At 37.8% G+C, this 14,265-nt stretch overlaps 2 protein-coding genes across 2 annotated transcripts in view; one reads left to right on the forward strand and one right to left on the reverse strand.

Moving 5' to 3' along the window:
• The first annotated feature begins 6,256 nt into the window (after positions 1-6,256).
• chac2 (ChaC cation transport regulator homolog 2) lies at positions 6,257-10,267 on the forward strand. The gene is made up of 3 exons (XM_022743059.1): positions 6,257-6,574; positions 7,186-7,221; positions 8,583-10,267. The coding sequence occupies exons 1-3, from the start codon at positions 6,440-6,442 to the stop codon at positions 8,976-8,978; spliced, it is 567 nt and encodes a 188-aa protein (XP_022598780.1). The 5' UTR covers positions 6,257-6,439; the 3' UTR covers positions 8,979-10,267.
• Positions 10,268-10,803: 536 nt separating this feature from the next.
• Positions 10,804-14,265, reverse strand: part of LOC111220098 (proteasome activator complex subunit 4B-like) — a 38,981-nt gene continuing 35,519 nt past the window's right edge. The window contains exons 45-47 of the mRNA XM_022743064.1: positions 14,062-14,200; positions 13,722-13,855; positions 10,804-11,551 (exon numbers count right to left, since the gene is read on the reverse strand). Coding sequence (XP_022598785.1) covers positions 11,417-11,551; positions 13,722-13,855; positions 14,062-14,200 — 408 coding nt within the window. The 3' untranslated portion in view covers positions 10,804-11,416. The remainder of the gene's footprint in view (positions 11,552-13,721; positions 13,856-14,061; positions 14,201-14,265) is intronic.

Here is a 14,265-nt window from a genome sequence, read left to right on the forward strand (position 1 = left end):
CATTCTGAAATCCTTTTCTTTGCTTCTTGAGGATTGCTATCACTCCAAATACTGTAGCATTAACTTCAGCTGATGCAACATCTATTGAATGCCAAAAGTCTATAGAAAAAAAGGAGCACATGCATCTGCCTTATTTTTTACAGCAGAGCAAAAATATATTATCTGAACAATTCGTACTATTAACAGGGAAAAAATACGTTCTTTAAAACATTTTGAAAAAAAATAGCCAAGGCTTTTATTCAGTGGTTTTACTAATGGCAAAGTTGTATCAACCCATATATGTGTAATAACTTCTGCTCCTTCTCTGCATTTTTTTTATAAAGTAGATTTACAATTTTACATCCCTCATGTCCCACGGGTCACTGCAACTTGTGCAATGGAGTCTCACACAGAGTCTGCTATTCCCAAGACAGATAATTTTAAACTGGACAATCCGGCAGCCACAGAAACCAAAGGGAGTCCCTTCTGATCAGTCTCCTATAATACTTCATGGCTCTCACTCAAACATGCTGATAAAGTTATAGACTTTGGTTAAGCTTGAGGAAGCTTTGGAGTATTAGTTTCTATTGCTGTGACTGGACTTAAGCCGTATTTATACCAATTTTACAGGGAAAATATCTCAAATCCTTTCAGTGATGTCAATTTGAAGAGAGGAATTTGTTTTTTGTACTTATCTCATCCTATGAATGAAGACAGAAAATACAAGTTTGATGATTGGACACTTAATAAAAAATTTCAAAGGTTACAATGACCCCAATTTAGACATTTAATTTTCTAACTTAAAAATTAAATGAGGAAAAAGGAGCAATGACTAAAGTTTTTCTATTTGATATCAGCCAACGAGGAAAAGCAGGATGTGGTTCATTATTATAAAACAAATTAAAATCAGCAGTAATGTAATTTAGGTGTGTAAAAGCATAATTTTTTTAAGAAGATGTATAACATGGATATTGCCCTCTTCTTATTGGTGCAGAAAAACAAATTTATTAGAGTCTGTATCGCCTCTTTTTCTTTCCATTTATTGCCATCAACTCAAAGACTCTCTTTTTCTTTTTTTCTCTTTTTTTTTGGGAGAAACGTCAGCGCCATGAATATTTGTATTAACAAAAGCCTCTATCATCACATGGACTCCAAATGTTTGGCTTTTGTAGCAGATAAGACAAAAGAGAACACAGCATTTATCATCTGTGAAACTTTCTATCTTATCGTCGTTTCTATTATGACATCTACAATGTTTGAAGACAGGGGAAGAATATCAGTCATGCCAAAGTGAACATGATTCTCTCATTCTCTTATTCTAATTCGTCAATGCTTGTGCTGGTCCAACATTTTTTTTATAAATGAGGTTTTTGCAGTCTCAGTGTAAAAACCGAGTCAAAATAGATAATACTGACTCGCTAATAATGGCTTTCTTATCTTACAGTCCTTCACTTTATCACTATTAGTTGTTATACCCAGAATAGAATCACATTTTCGGGCAAGTACAACAGTGGCGATAGATGTGGCTGCTTTCACCAAGCCTTATGTGAGCCTCCTGAGAGAAATCTCAGGAGTCATATGAGCAGTTCAGGATCAAACAGTCTGAGGCCGCAGAGCCCTGAATGGCTCAATCTACTCTTGTCTGTACATATAGTGGACCTTTATGGCTCAGCTTTCCAATTCTTCACCATGGTTGCTCAGACTGAGTCAGAGGTTCAAGAGTTTTTTGTGTGAGTGCAACAACTGCTGCCAGAATGAGTCAATATGGAGGAGACATTTGGATGGGTTTTATAGACCTCAATCGCTGCAGGAGAACAACTAAATATCAGAGGTTATTAAGATGATACTGCAGGTGTATGGTGGTAAAAAAAGAAGTTCTACTAACTGAGGGAATCTCTTTTCAAACCTCAACCAGGGTGAAAAAAGCAGGTTAAGAAGCTAAAGAGTATGTCAACTTTTTATAAGGATAGATTGAAAGAAAGCAAGTGAGGTGGGTGTACACTTTGCTCACTATGAGCAATAACAAGGAATGAAATGATTGAGGTTGGCCAGCGTGGAACAGAACCTCTCACATTGCCTTCAAATCTTGACTGGAACAAACAAACTCAGAAAAATTCTTGGAAATTGAAAGCTCCATTCAGCGAAGCACAATATAATTGGGTTAAAGAGAATAAGGCCTTGGCACAAACTACAAAAGATGCATTTTCCGAGATTTTTAGTCTCAACAAGAAATCCACTGTCAGACAGACAACAAGAAAACAGACATTGGGGAGTGTAACTCATCTCAAAGGGACACTACTGCAATTCAGTATTGTACTTCCATAAAATTGGGGGATTTGCAAATGCCAGATTTGAAAAAAAAAAAGGGGGTCAAAATCGACATAGCAGGGGGTTGACATTTTTTGTCCCTATGGGTCAAACTACAAAACTTTTTTCCCATAATGCAACTCAATAGCACCTCTTGTTCGCCTGGTTAATGCCAAAATATTTCAAACTGAAATGAACAGCAGTCCCATGTTAAAAGTCCAATGTTTTGTCGATGTTAACAACTTCCCACTACTTCCTTCTGTAAAGTCACCTGGGCTACGCTTTCTATTAACATAATGAGGAAATGTTGTTATTAACTATCATGAGCGAAATAAGCAGTCAACACCATGACTGAGTATTTCCACCTTGAAACTGCAGTGAACCAATGACAGTCTCATAAAAACGGATTCAGACAACCAGGGTTTAGTACGTCATATAACTAAGGAACCAATCCCTTCAACTTGCGGGAAAAAGGGGTATACAAAGTAAACGCAAAACCTAGTCAGTGCAGAGGGCAACAGTTTGCATTAGCACAACCACTAACACTGTGTCAGCCACTGTCAGTTGCGAGCTAACTAACAGCACTAAAAGATGCTAACTATGCTAACCGTTCTGATATGTCTGCTAGCCAACACACTCCTCATCTGAGTCAGGGTCTGGCTGAGGGTCAAACATGTAGCTGTGTCTCATCAACGTTTCCTCAAACAATAACCATCATGATACTCTCTGCTCCTTCACCAGTGACTGAAACCTTGTCATTGCAGAAAGTTTGCATTAGCACAGCCACTGCCAGTTACAACCTTACAAACAACATAACCAATTAACTATGCTTACCGTTCTGATACATCTTTTATTCGCCGGTTTTGGTGCACAATAAACTCCCCAAAAACTCCTGAGTCTGCGTCTGACTGAGGCTCACACATATAGCTCTGTATCTATGATGTTTCCTTGGCTGATCATACAGTATGTTGATATGCACAGCTGTTTCACCTGCCAACCTCACGCGCGCAGCAGTGGTGGGCGGGGCTAAAGGCCTTATCCAGATTTTTGAAAGAGAAAGTAAGATGTGCTTACAACCCCAGTTTTTGATATTTTTTTTTCGCTTTTTATTTGGGAAAATCATATTAAACAAAATATTAATTACAGAATTTTTACATAGTTTAAAACATGTCTGAAGAGAAACTTTAAGTTTATGGGTATAATACAGGGAAAGTCCACTGTGACAGTGAAACAGGACATGATTACACATAATTAACATTACACACGGAAAACACAATTTTCCTCTAATCCTAAACAAAGTCTGATGTGTCAAATCAGTGGAGTGCCTCTTTAAAAGCAAGACATAAGATGTTGTGTGAAATGTGGACTTTTATAAATGAAAAGAAGCTGGTACAAATTAGCAAACTGGAGGAGAAAATGGTGGAGTAAAGCTCTATCTTGGTCACCTCCCTAATGAATAAACAGAAGACTGTGCAGGAGGAGAAGAAGAAGGTTTAGGAACAGCTCTGGAGTTGGAGACGGAACACAAAGAGAGGTGGAGCACAGGGAAAAGAAACTGAACCTGAAAGGATGTGCTTGTCAGGGAGGAAGAGGGCCTATGAGAATAAAATGAAGCTAATGGAACATATATAGAAATTGGGAGAAAAACACTGATGGAGGACAACATATGAGCAAAACAATACAATGACTTATTTGATTTGGTATGATTATCGTGTTGATACGACAATTCTTTTGATTACATCAGGAATAAAGAGTGGATTAACTTGTATTTTTGAAATCACTTAATTACGTATGGTCTGTAATAAGATTGAAAGCTACAGACGAGAGTTAAAAAAGTTTATCTTAGTGATATAAACAGAGATAGCAGAACTATGCATTTTCCACTCATTTGTATTCACATTCATTCCTCTTGAGTCATTTTCATATTTACTGAAACATCTTTGTTTACCATCTTCCAAACAAGAGATAACAAATTTTTCAAATTCACCTAGCTACAGCGGCAGACTGTTTATATTTTCCTAAATGCCTATGATGTTGTCTCTATAATAAAATATATGCCAGAAACAGCAGAAAACAAGAAATGTGTCCCTTTCAAAGACAAATACTGCACAAAAGGTGAGCCCGTGGGACAGCTTGTGCAAGCTTTTTGTGCTGTTGATCCACATATGAATGAGATAACAATTACGTGTACATTAGGTTTAAACTGTTTGGGGTGAGATTTGGCTTACTTGCCCACACTTCAGTGTAGCTCTGTAGAGGGTTATAGTAAATATAATTAGCTCATTATTTTCACAGTAGGGAACATAGCAATTGGAAACTGCTGCCTGAAACAACCCTAACAACCTGTCTTGAATTACAGGAAGTGTTATAACAGTCATTCAGGCAACACATAAGAGGGTAAAAATCAAGAAGAATATGGTTTTGTGTTGGTGGCCACAGGTTTCAAGAGCAGTGAAATCGGAGTTCCCATTTTCATGTATATTTCATATTTACACACATTTCCAAGTGTGCTTGGTTTTAGTCTTCTGCTTTTGGCTGATGAGCAGCTCCACTGCAGCAGGTGAAGTTTGGGTGTCTTGAACGATGGTAGCTTTATGGCAGATGTTTCCTCAGCAGCATTTGCCAGCCCAGCTGTGGATTTGAACCACAGATCTGCCCCTCCAAACTTGAGGCTTGTAAATTATATAAAAGGTTTGCTGACCGGGATCTCTCAGAGGCAGAGGGATGGGCATGGCTGCTTTTCATAGAGCTGACATTACAGGCCAGACTGTCGCTGTCCACTTTATTTGGATCTGAATCAGTGCTCACACTGCATACATGAAGAGCATGTTGTTTAGGACACACAATGCTATACTGTGGGAAACAGAAATCCAGCACCCCCTGGTGTCAAGATGGAAGCTCTCATTCCCTGTGTTAACTTTCCCAGTTCACGCTTTAACAAACATTAATACACAATTAGACTTTCTTCGAAAGTCAGTTAATGGCTGCATGTCAAAAGTAGCCTACAACAAGATATAGAAACTTACAGTACAATAATTAATACATAATTTAGCTGATTAAAAAAAGAGTAGGATTGTTTCTGAGACTTAAATCAGGCTTTTAGTGGTTGAAGCTCTTAATGGCTGGAAAGAACAAATATGGCTTGTCTGGTTTTGAGAAAATCTTTATTTATAAGGTGAAATGCTCAAAAACAATACCTTTGCTCACAGTCTTTAAAGGAGAAATAGAGACATTTTATTATGTTTTAAATAGAACAGAATGTTTTGTTTTAAGGGATAATTAATTTAATCAATTACATTTTAAATGTCTTTATCATTTTCTTTTTTTAACTCATAGTTTGTCTATGTAATTTTCAGACATTTTTCTGTTCTGATATTTATGTGTGCATTGAGGTTGTTTCCAGTCCTTTTGTCCATGTTGCCTATGTTGTAGGCTTTTATGCAATGTTTAGATTAATAATTGTAAAATAATAACAGTAGCAATAATAACAATGATAATCAATCAATCAATCAATCAATCAATCAATCAATCAATCAATCAATCAATCAAATAAAGCTTATTCCTGGAGTGGGTGGAGCAAAAAGTTTCATTAGCTGTGATTGGACAGATGTGGGTTTTATACGGTTTTGCTTTGCCGCGACCATTTGCTTGAATAAGATAAAATAAATATGAAATGGATATAATGCGATAACCTTTTAAAATATAAAATTAGTTAAAACATCCGGAATTGTGGTTTTGCCTTCAAAATAAAAGAAGAAAGGTCTAAAAGACATGGCTACAGCGTTACGGTAGATGGCAATGAATACAATGTGCTAGGAAAATGTGATATTTCATTTTTATTGATAACTGAATACCCCTCTATGTAGTTTACATCTTTAACATTTACAATGTGATCGGCAGTAACCGTTTAGACTGAAAGTTGTTGAGCGGAAGTCAACGTGCTTACGCAATGCAGATGACTTATCAATCTAGTCCTGTAGCGTAATGAACTTGTGTTAGCACCGTGAAAGAACACCTGCTCTGTTACAGGTACACTTGTCCGTAATTACAATGTTATGACTCTCGATGTAAGCTAGCTAGCTGTCAGACTAACGTTGCCACTTAGCTCTAACCGTCTTTGCTGTCGCGGTACCGTTAGCTCAACGTCTTTACCATGTGGGTTTTCGGTTACGGGTCTCTGATATGGAAAGTGGACTTTCCCTATGAAGAAAAGAGAATTGGCTACATAAAAGGCTTCAGTCGTCGGTTTTGGCAGGGCAGTACCGACCACCGGGGAGTACCGGGTAAGGTGAGTATACGTTATTGCTTTGGGACCTGAAGCAATCTTGCTATTCTGAAATTGATACTATGTGGAGCTCAAAGTTGCGTTCACAGGGCAGAAACCAGGGGCAAACATGTATGAAAGAACTCCTCTAAACATGTAATTCACTAGTACTGATAAGTCCTGATAAGTGAATTCCTGAATTTTAGTTAAGTTGTGTAAACACAGAAAGATACTCACAAATTTGACATTGAAGTCTGTTGACATTACAATGTTAAAATCATTGTAAAAAAAAAAAAACACCACACTTTGGCTGTACTCATCCAAATGCAGTGTCTGAATATATAGTAACAATGCTACTACTACTATTAAAAGTAAAGTAACTGTAGGGAAAAGATGTGGCTATGGAGATCTACAAGCCATTAGCAGCTCATTATGATGCTATTTTATGACTACTATGATGGGAATTTAAACTATTCATTACAGGTTATACATTACAGTACACATCTTATATCATTCCCATAATCTTTCCTGTACTTCCCATAGTCTTTTTTGTTGCATGACCTACTTGGTTGCTGTAATGTACTGTATGTGATTTTGCTTCTTTTTCAAAGCGCCTGTTCCTCTGTCTTTTACAGCCTGGCCGGGTCGTGACACTTGTGGAGGATCCCGAGGTTAGACATACCCCTCCTAAACTTAATGGCACCATACAGTGTATTGTAAAAATGAATATTTTCATTATTAATTCATCTGATATATTCTCTTGATTAATTAATGAATCGTTAAGTCTATAAAATATCAGAAAATAGTGATAAAATGTCCATCTTAGTCCTAGGTGATGTCTTCAGATGTACTGTTTTGTCCAACCAACAGTTCAAAACCCCTAAATATTCAGCTTACAAATGATATATAACAGAGAAAAACAGCAAGTCATCACTGGAGAAGTGTTGTAGATGAATTTCCTCTCCGCTAATAAATCAATATATCATTTCAGCAGAATGCTAGTAGTTTTTCATCAGTTATTAATTTGATGTTTAATAAGATGCATACACATATCTACCTTTTTATTTGAATACCTAGCTTCCCTCATCCACTAAGATGACGATTAATTAAATTTGACATCGTTGCCATGAAGGTTATGTTGTTATTGGAAGACAGATCATACTAAGGGGCAAAGCAAACAAAATCATCTTTTATACAGTAATAATTAGATTAGGACCACCTGAGAATCATAATTCACTCACCTTGTCATTTATTACTGTATTAGTGCGTACAATTAACAGAAGACTTGCAGTGTGGAGGCCAGCAAACTAAGAAAGAAGGAAGGTGGCATCTTATACATCTGACTCAAGGGAAAGGACAGTGCAGTGTAGTGTGACCTTGGATGAGGGATCATTTGTTGTAGTTGATGGGGAAGATAAAGAGAGATACAGAGTGTGTCCTGTGATGTAGTGACAACATGGTAAGTGTCCAGAAAACATGAATTTAGAGGTGACTGATGAGTATCTTAAAAGTGTTATTGGTGAGCTTGAAATAACCGTTCATCATCTTTCTAAAGCAAGTCCCAATCTGTGATCACATCCACAGAACAGTATGTTAGTGCAAACAGAGGTGTTGCTGTAACTCAAGATTACATTATATTAATACTGAATACATGGTCAGTCCGGACTAATCGTATGTAGAGTAAAATGAATTAAGTATTAGTATTATTATTAAGTATTGGTTACAAGTAGGGCTGCTACTGACAATTATTCTCATTATCAATTACACTTCCAATCATTTTCTCAATTAAACAATTAGTTGTTTGATAGTGAAAAAAAACACTATCATTATTTCTTTAAGCCCAGTTTGCTTGTCTTTTCCATCTAACAGTCCAAAACTCAAAGATGTTCATTTTTACAATCATTGAAGACTGAGAAAACCCATAAATAATCACCTTTGAGAAGATGGAGCCAGTGGACTTTTGGCATTTTTGCTTAAATAATGACTTAAATGACTTAAATAATGTTCTTTTGCTTTTACTCTTTGTTTTCAGGGGTGCGTTTGGGGCATTGCCTATAAGCTGCCGAAGGGCCGGGAGCAGGAAGTGAAAAGCTACCTCGACTACCGAGAAAAAGGTGGTTATCAGGTCATCACGGTGACCTTTCACCCCCGTCCACCTCTCACTCCCCCTCCCAACCAGACGCTGCTCTATATCGGTTCTCAGGACAATCCAGACTACCTCGGCCCCGCCCCTCTGGAGGAGATAGCCAACCAGATCATCAGCTCTACCGGTCCAAGTGGGCAAAACACAGAGTACCTCTTTCAGCTCGCTGATGCTGTGAGGACAATTCTGCCTGAGGATTCAGACGCCCACCTGTTTTCTCTAGAAACTTTAGTGAGAGAAAGACTACAAAGTGGGCAGAAACACTCAAACACTCAAACAGGTTGATTGCAATTAAATAATTAAATAATAAGTCTTGATCAATGATAGATACCAGGCTGGATTTGGCAAATAATCTCAGGGTTTAAGATACACATGGAGCCAATCAGGATGTTTGTGGGGTTCAGAGAATATGTCGACAAAGTCTGTTTTCATCCTTGTTATTGTTACACTGCAAAGAAATTTCACCATTTCATCCCATGCCAACACATGACAATGCAAATAATAAGCTTCAAAATAGGACAAATGTCAAATACATAAAGGTACTGTAACTGGCATCCAAGCTACATGTTGAGTGATCACAAACACGTTGAATTAACCTCTAGGTTTACTCATTGTACAATATCCAGCAGCACAAAAGAGGAATGTCTTGAATGAATATGTAGTATATACTGAATATATGTGAACTCACAGATACAGTTGGTCTGTTTAATGCATTTTAAAACATAAAAACATCATGTGAAGTATGTGTGCACTGCTATCCCAAGTGGCATGAAATGTAAAAGTTCCAGTAGGTGTATTTTGTTACTCTAGAGCAGTTTTGTCACAGTTAAAGCCACTGAAAGCTTGGTTTCAAATATTTATTATTACTGTATAACATTAAATATTCATGACAAAATAAGCAACAGCGCAGAAAACATCTTTATGAGAGTTTAACACTCACAAACTCAGCTAATCTGCTTCATAAGGGCTGTGTGGGCGTGGCTTGGTCAGATATGCTGGTAACATGAGCAAACAACCCCACAACTGTTATCACATTTTGATTCATGTGTTGCTAAACTCTGATTGGCGCACGAAAGTATGCCACACCACCTCTTTCCGACTGAGCCACGTCCACTTCCAACTAAGTGAGAAGAGCTCAGAGAAAAATAACACAGACAGAAGTGTCCTATAAAGGGCGCCCCGGTGACTCACTTGGTAGAAAGCTTATGAGCCCCGGGTTTGAATCCAGCTGAGGCCTTTTGCTGCAGTGGCTAGTGGTCTTGATTACATGATTAACGTGATAATCCAGCTGTAGTAAATACCCGCCATCTCTCTTCCTGATACAAAAAGCAAATTTCAGGGAAGGTTTCATCATCAAACCACTGTAATCATGTTGTCAAGTTCTCAAGTGAACCTTGTTTATTCCAGACTGTACTTACCTTGTCTCAGTATATATGGACCTATTGGTGTTACAGCGTCAGCTATTAGCTGCTTCTCATTCTGCCAGCAAACGTGTCAGCACAGCGAACATATCAGCATCTCAGCACAGTGAACACATCAAAGTCAAGTCATTGAAAAAAAATCAACATGCCGAATAAAAATAGTGACATGTCTATCTGCGTGATCCTGTCCTTCTTAAACACATACACATACACTCACACATGCACCAGTTACCAGTGTCAGTAGCAGCATCTGTACAACATAACATGTTTGGCACTCACTGCAGAAATAAGCATCTCATCTACTGTATTTTTGAGCCCTCCCGCTCTGTGCAGACCCTAATCTGCTGTGAACAGTTACTGTATGTGAGATGGATGTCGGCAGATAAACTGCAGGTGTTTTACATGATCAGTGAACCCAACCCAAAGTGAACCAAACATACAGCACGCCAAACTCATTCTTCCTCTCTGGAATGAAATACATCTCACTTTACAAATGATGCAGTGAATTTATTTAACTGGGAACAACAGTAAATTCTCAGTGCTGAGCTATTGTATAATACAACACAGTTTGTTGTGTAGGTACATGACATAATGTTATTATAGCATATATTTTATTACTTATACTATATATGTTTATAAATATTATATACAATCAATTGCATAATTATATGAATATTAAGTATTATATATAGTGTTATAAGCATCATCACATTGTATGATAAATGTTGGATTACATTATAAGTGGAGAAATAACATTAGCGTTTGCAGTATTTTGTGCTATTCATGTCATTTTTTATATTAATTCTACATATTTTATATATGTTTTTCTTGTATTTAGTAAAAAATTGGACAGGCCCAATTTTTTATGTATTGTTCAAAAATGCTTTTAAAGTAGGTACAGTAGAGTGACATACTCAGAAATTGTGATATGAAAAGATAAAGAGGTATCTGGCTGAATGTTTTCTACAACAACAAAAATTACACCTAAATGGTCATAATCTCTAAAGTAAGGTGGCCACCTTTGGGGCTGTGGAGCTGCTTGGTGAGACAAAATAAACACACCAATGAGGTTAGCTATTTGAAACCGATTGTCTAGGACTGCCTTCCTGCTATGTTTACTAAAGGCCAACAGTGGCACGTGAGGTTCCAGAGGTAGGGCTCTAAGCCGCTGCAACATTATCAGATATCATTTTAACAGGCTGCACAGAGGACTGGAGTTCCCAACAGTGTTAAAAGGTATAATTATTTCCCTATGGTACTGATCAGTCAGTCTGTAGAGGACCTGGGAAGGCAGCTGGCTGTCTAGGCGTAGTAACAGGGTGACACCAGCAGGTCTGTGAGCACCAGCAGCTGATCGTCAGTGAAGCACTGCCGATGCTCCTGCCAGTTATCGTGGTGCGTACGCCTGAACTCCGACAGGGTCTTCTTCACCGTCATCTTGGGACAAACAACATAATCATCCATTAGAAATGAATTACTGACACACTGTTCATACAACCACGCCCAGCTCGCATTGGCTCACAAGACACCACATAATGATATAAACCAGATCCAGAATGCAGCGCACAATCTACTGTCCTGTACCTAGGTATAATTTTAGATACTAGTACTTTAGTCCACTACATTTACTTGACAACTGTAGTTACTAATTACTTTGTACGTTAAGATTTTAGAAAGATAAACTTAATTAAGAATGTGTTGCATTGTTTTTAAACCTCAAAAGTAGAAGTATATCAAGTAGTTCAGATCAGCTGTACCTCAACCAACTACAACATTTAAGTGCTACTTTAATGCATCACTAATAATGATCAAACTACATGATTATACAACACTCCTAGAGGGCCATATTTTTGTATAATGTGCACTTTTACTCTTGATACTTTAACTACACTTTGCATTTTTAACACACCTGATTCTTTCATCTACCAAGTCAGTAAATTGCAAAACAGTAAAAAAAAAAAAAAAGAAAGAAAAGAAAAGTAAAACCAAATCAAATACTTGTCACAAACAAGTTATTCAGAGGCTTCTTTGTGTCCAACAAAATTCATAAATCACTGACAAAAACATTTACTCTATAATACTGGAGAAATCAGAGTAAATACTAATGAAATAATCCATCTTGCTTTCTTTTCCAGGCTTTTGTCACAAAGTTAGAAAACTCATACAGATCAAAATTAAAAAGCCATTCACCTGTACAGGGTTTGTATTCCACGGTTTTATTGAGTCATAAATCAAAGTTGAGTCCTTAAATACTGTATAAATGCAATTTACAAAGGCACATCACACAACTCATGCGATCTGTTCTCCCTGTGAGCGGAACAGCCAGAGGGCGATCATTAGTTCTCGACTGTAAATGAGCAACATATGATCCTGTTTAATATTTTTATGGGTCATTCATTTTGGTTTTGAAAAGATATTTTCAAAACTTTTTTTTTTTTTATAACTTAAGTAAAAGCTCATTGAATGGACTAAACTACAACACAAATTATTCCTATATCCCTCTTGGAATGAAAAAGTACATTCACAAGTGACTTGTTTATCAGAATTAGGACGTTTCCATTAAACTCTGCAGTAAAACTCCTGCAATGAGGAGGATGTTGATAGTTCTTTCGCTTGCTTCATTTGTTTTGAGGAGCGCTTGATAACAACCACTATCTATTCTTTCAATAGGAGCTACCCTTAAGTTTAATAGTGGAACTAGAAACAGGCTGAATATTGCAAAGTAAACGGTTCCTGCTTGAAGCGGTAAAACAAAATTACTGCCACTTTCTGATCTGGAGACCCACGATATAAAATGCAGTGTAGAATCCTACAGCAGCTGACGATCCTTCTTTGCCGTGGTCTTGTTTGTTTACATTAATTAAAAACTAATGATTTATTGATGCTAAAATGCCAGATATAACAATTTAAATACAGCAGAGAAATTATTTAAAGTGGAACAAGTTTGGAGTGAAAAGTTAGTGTGGTTCAACAAGGACACAAAAACGGGGAATTAAACTGATGATCACTATAATCAAGGATGTAGTCATGACTTAAACATGGGGCACATTCATTTTACATTATGGCCTTCAAACAAAACAATTAGATTTGATTTTGAGGAGGGAAGCAACAAGGTTCCTCTAGCCTGACAAGCAAAACTGATTTAGACTACAGATCAGTTAGTGTCATTTATTATTCAGCCATTTCTATAAAGAATTTGTTCAACTATTTTTTCCAGGAGTCTTTGCAACAGAAGCTAATTCATCTACTTGCAAATGTATTTTTTTTTAACTGTATTCCATTGTATTCTCTTTCTCATCTCTTTCACTTTGCAACAGGAGAAGCTCTAAATTATCATCATCATTGGCTCCCCATCACTGTAATGTATTATTCAAACTCTGCACTACGGATTACATTGTATGTCTTCTTCATGCCTGAAGTAAAGCCAAAGACACAATTTTCTCCTCAATTGGACAATGAAATTATATTCTTTCAGCTCACACTGTGTCGAGCTAGATGTTTGTATATGAGTGTTTGCACCTGTGTGTGTACTAATGTGTGTGTGTGTGTGTGTGTGTGTGTGTGTGTGTGTGTGTATGTGTGTGTGTGTGTGTGTGTGTGTATGTACCTCTATAGGCTGTGGGTCGTTGAGATGGTCGCTCAGGTCCATCAGTATCTGAGGCATCCAGTCTGGGACATCGTAGGGGCTTGAAAGGATGCACGCACTGAGGCCGAGCACTCCAGCATGGCGCCGTACTAAGTCTGCACTCACACACACACACACATTTACACGCACGTCACAATCACACATTGAGGCAATCACAGTAATACTTGCCCTATTACCCTTTCTTATCCCAAGAGAATTGTGAACCTTGAAATGGTTAGGGCCATTTTAACTCTCCGCGTGTGTGTGTGTGTGTGTGTGTGTGTGTGTGTGTGTGTGTGTGTGTGTGTGTGTGTGTGTGTACCTGTGGAGGCCAGCTCTCCTCTGGCCTTGGGGAGGCGAGTCTGACTCAGCGTCTGGAGCTGTGTCTGCAGACTGGAGTCCAGAGGGAAGAACTGGCACTGCAGTAAACCACTGAGGGTGGTGCCTGCCATGTCCCTCACCTACAGGGAGAAGGAGGAGAGAAGGCGGGGAAGAGGGAGGGACAGCAAGGAGAGAGAAAGAGTCG

Source organism: Seriola dumerili, unplaced genomic scaffold (assembly GCF_002260705.1).
Source record: "Seriola dumerili isolate Sdu_G_001 unplaced genomic scaffold, Sdu_1.0 BDQW01000068.1, whole genome shotgun sequence".
NCBI lineage: Eukaryota > Metazoa > Chordata > Actinopteri > Carangiformes > Carangidae > Seriola > Seriola dumerili.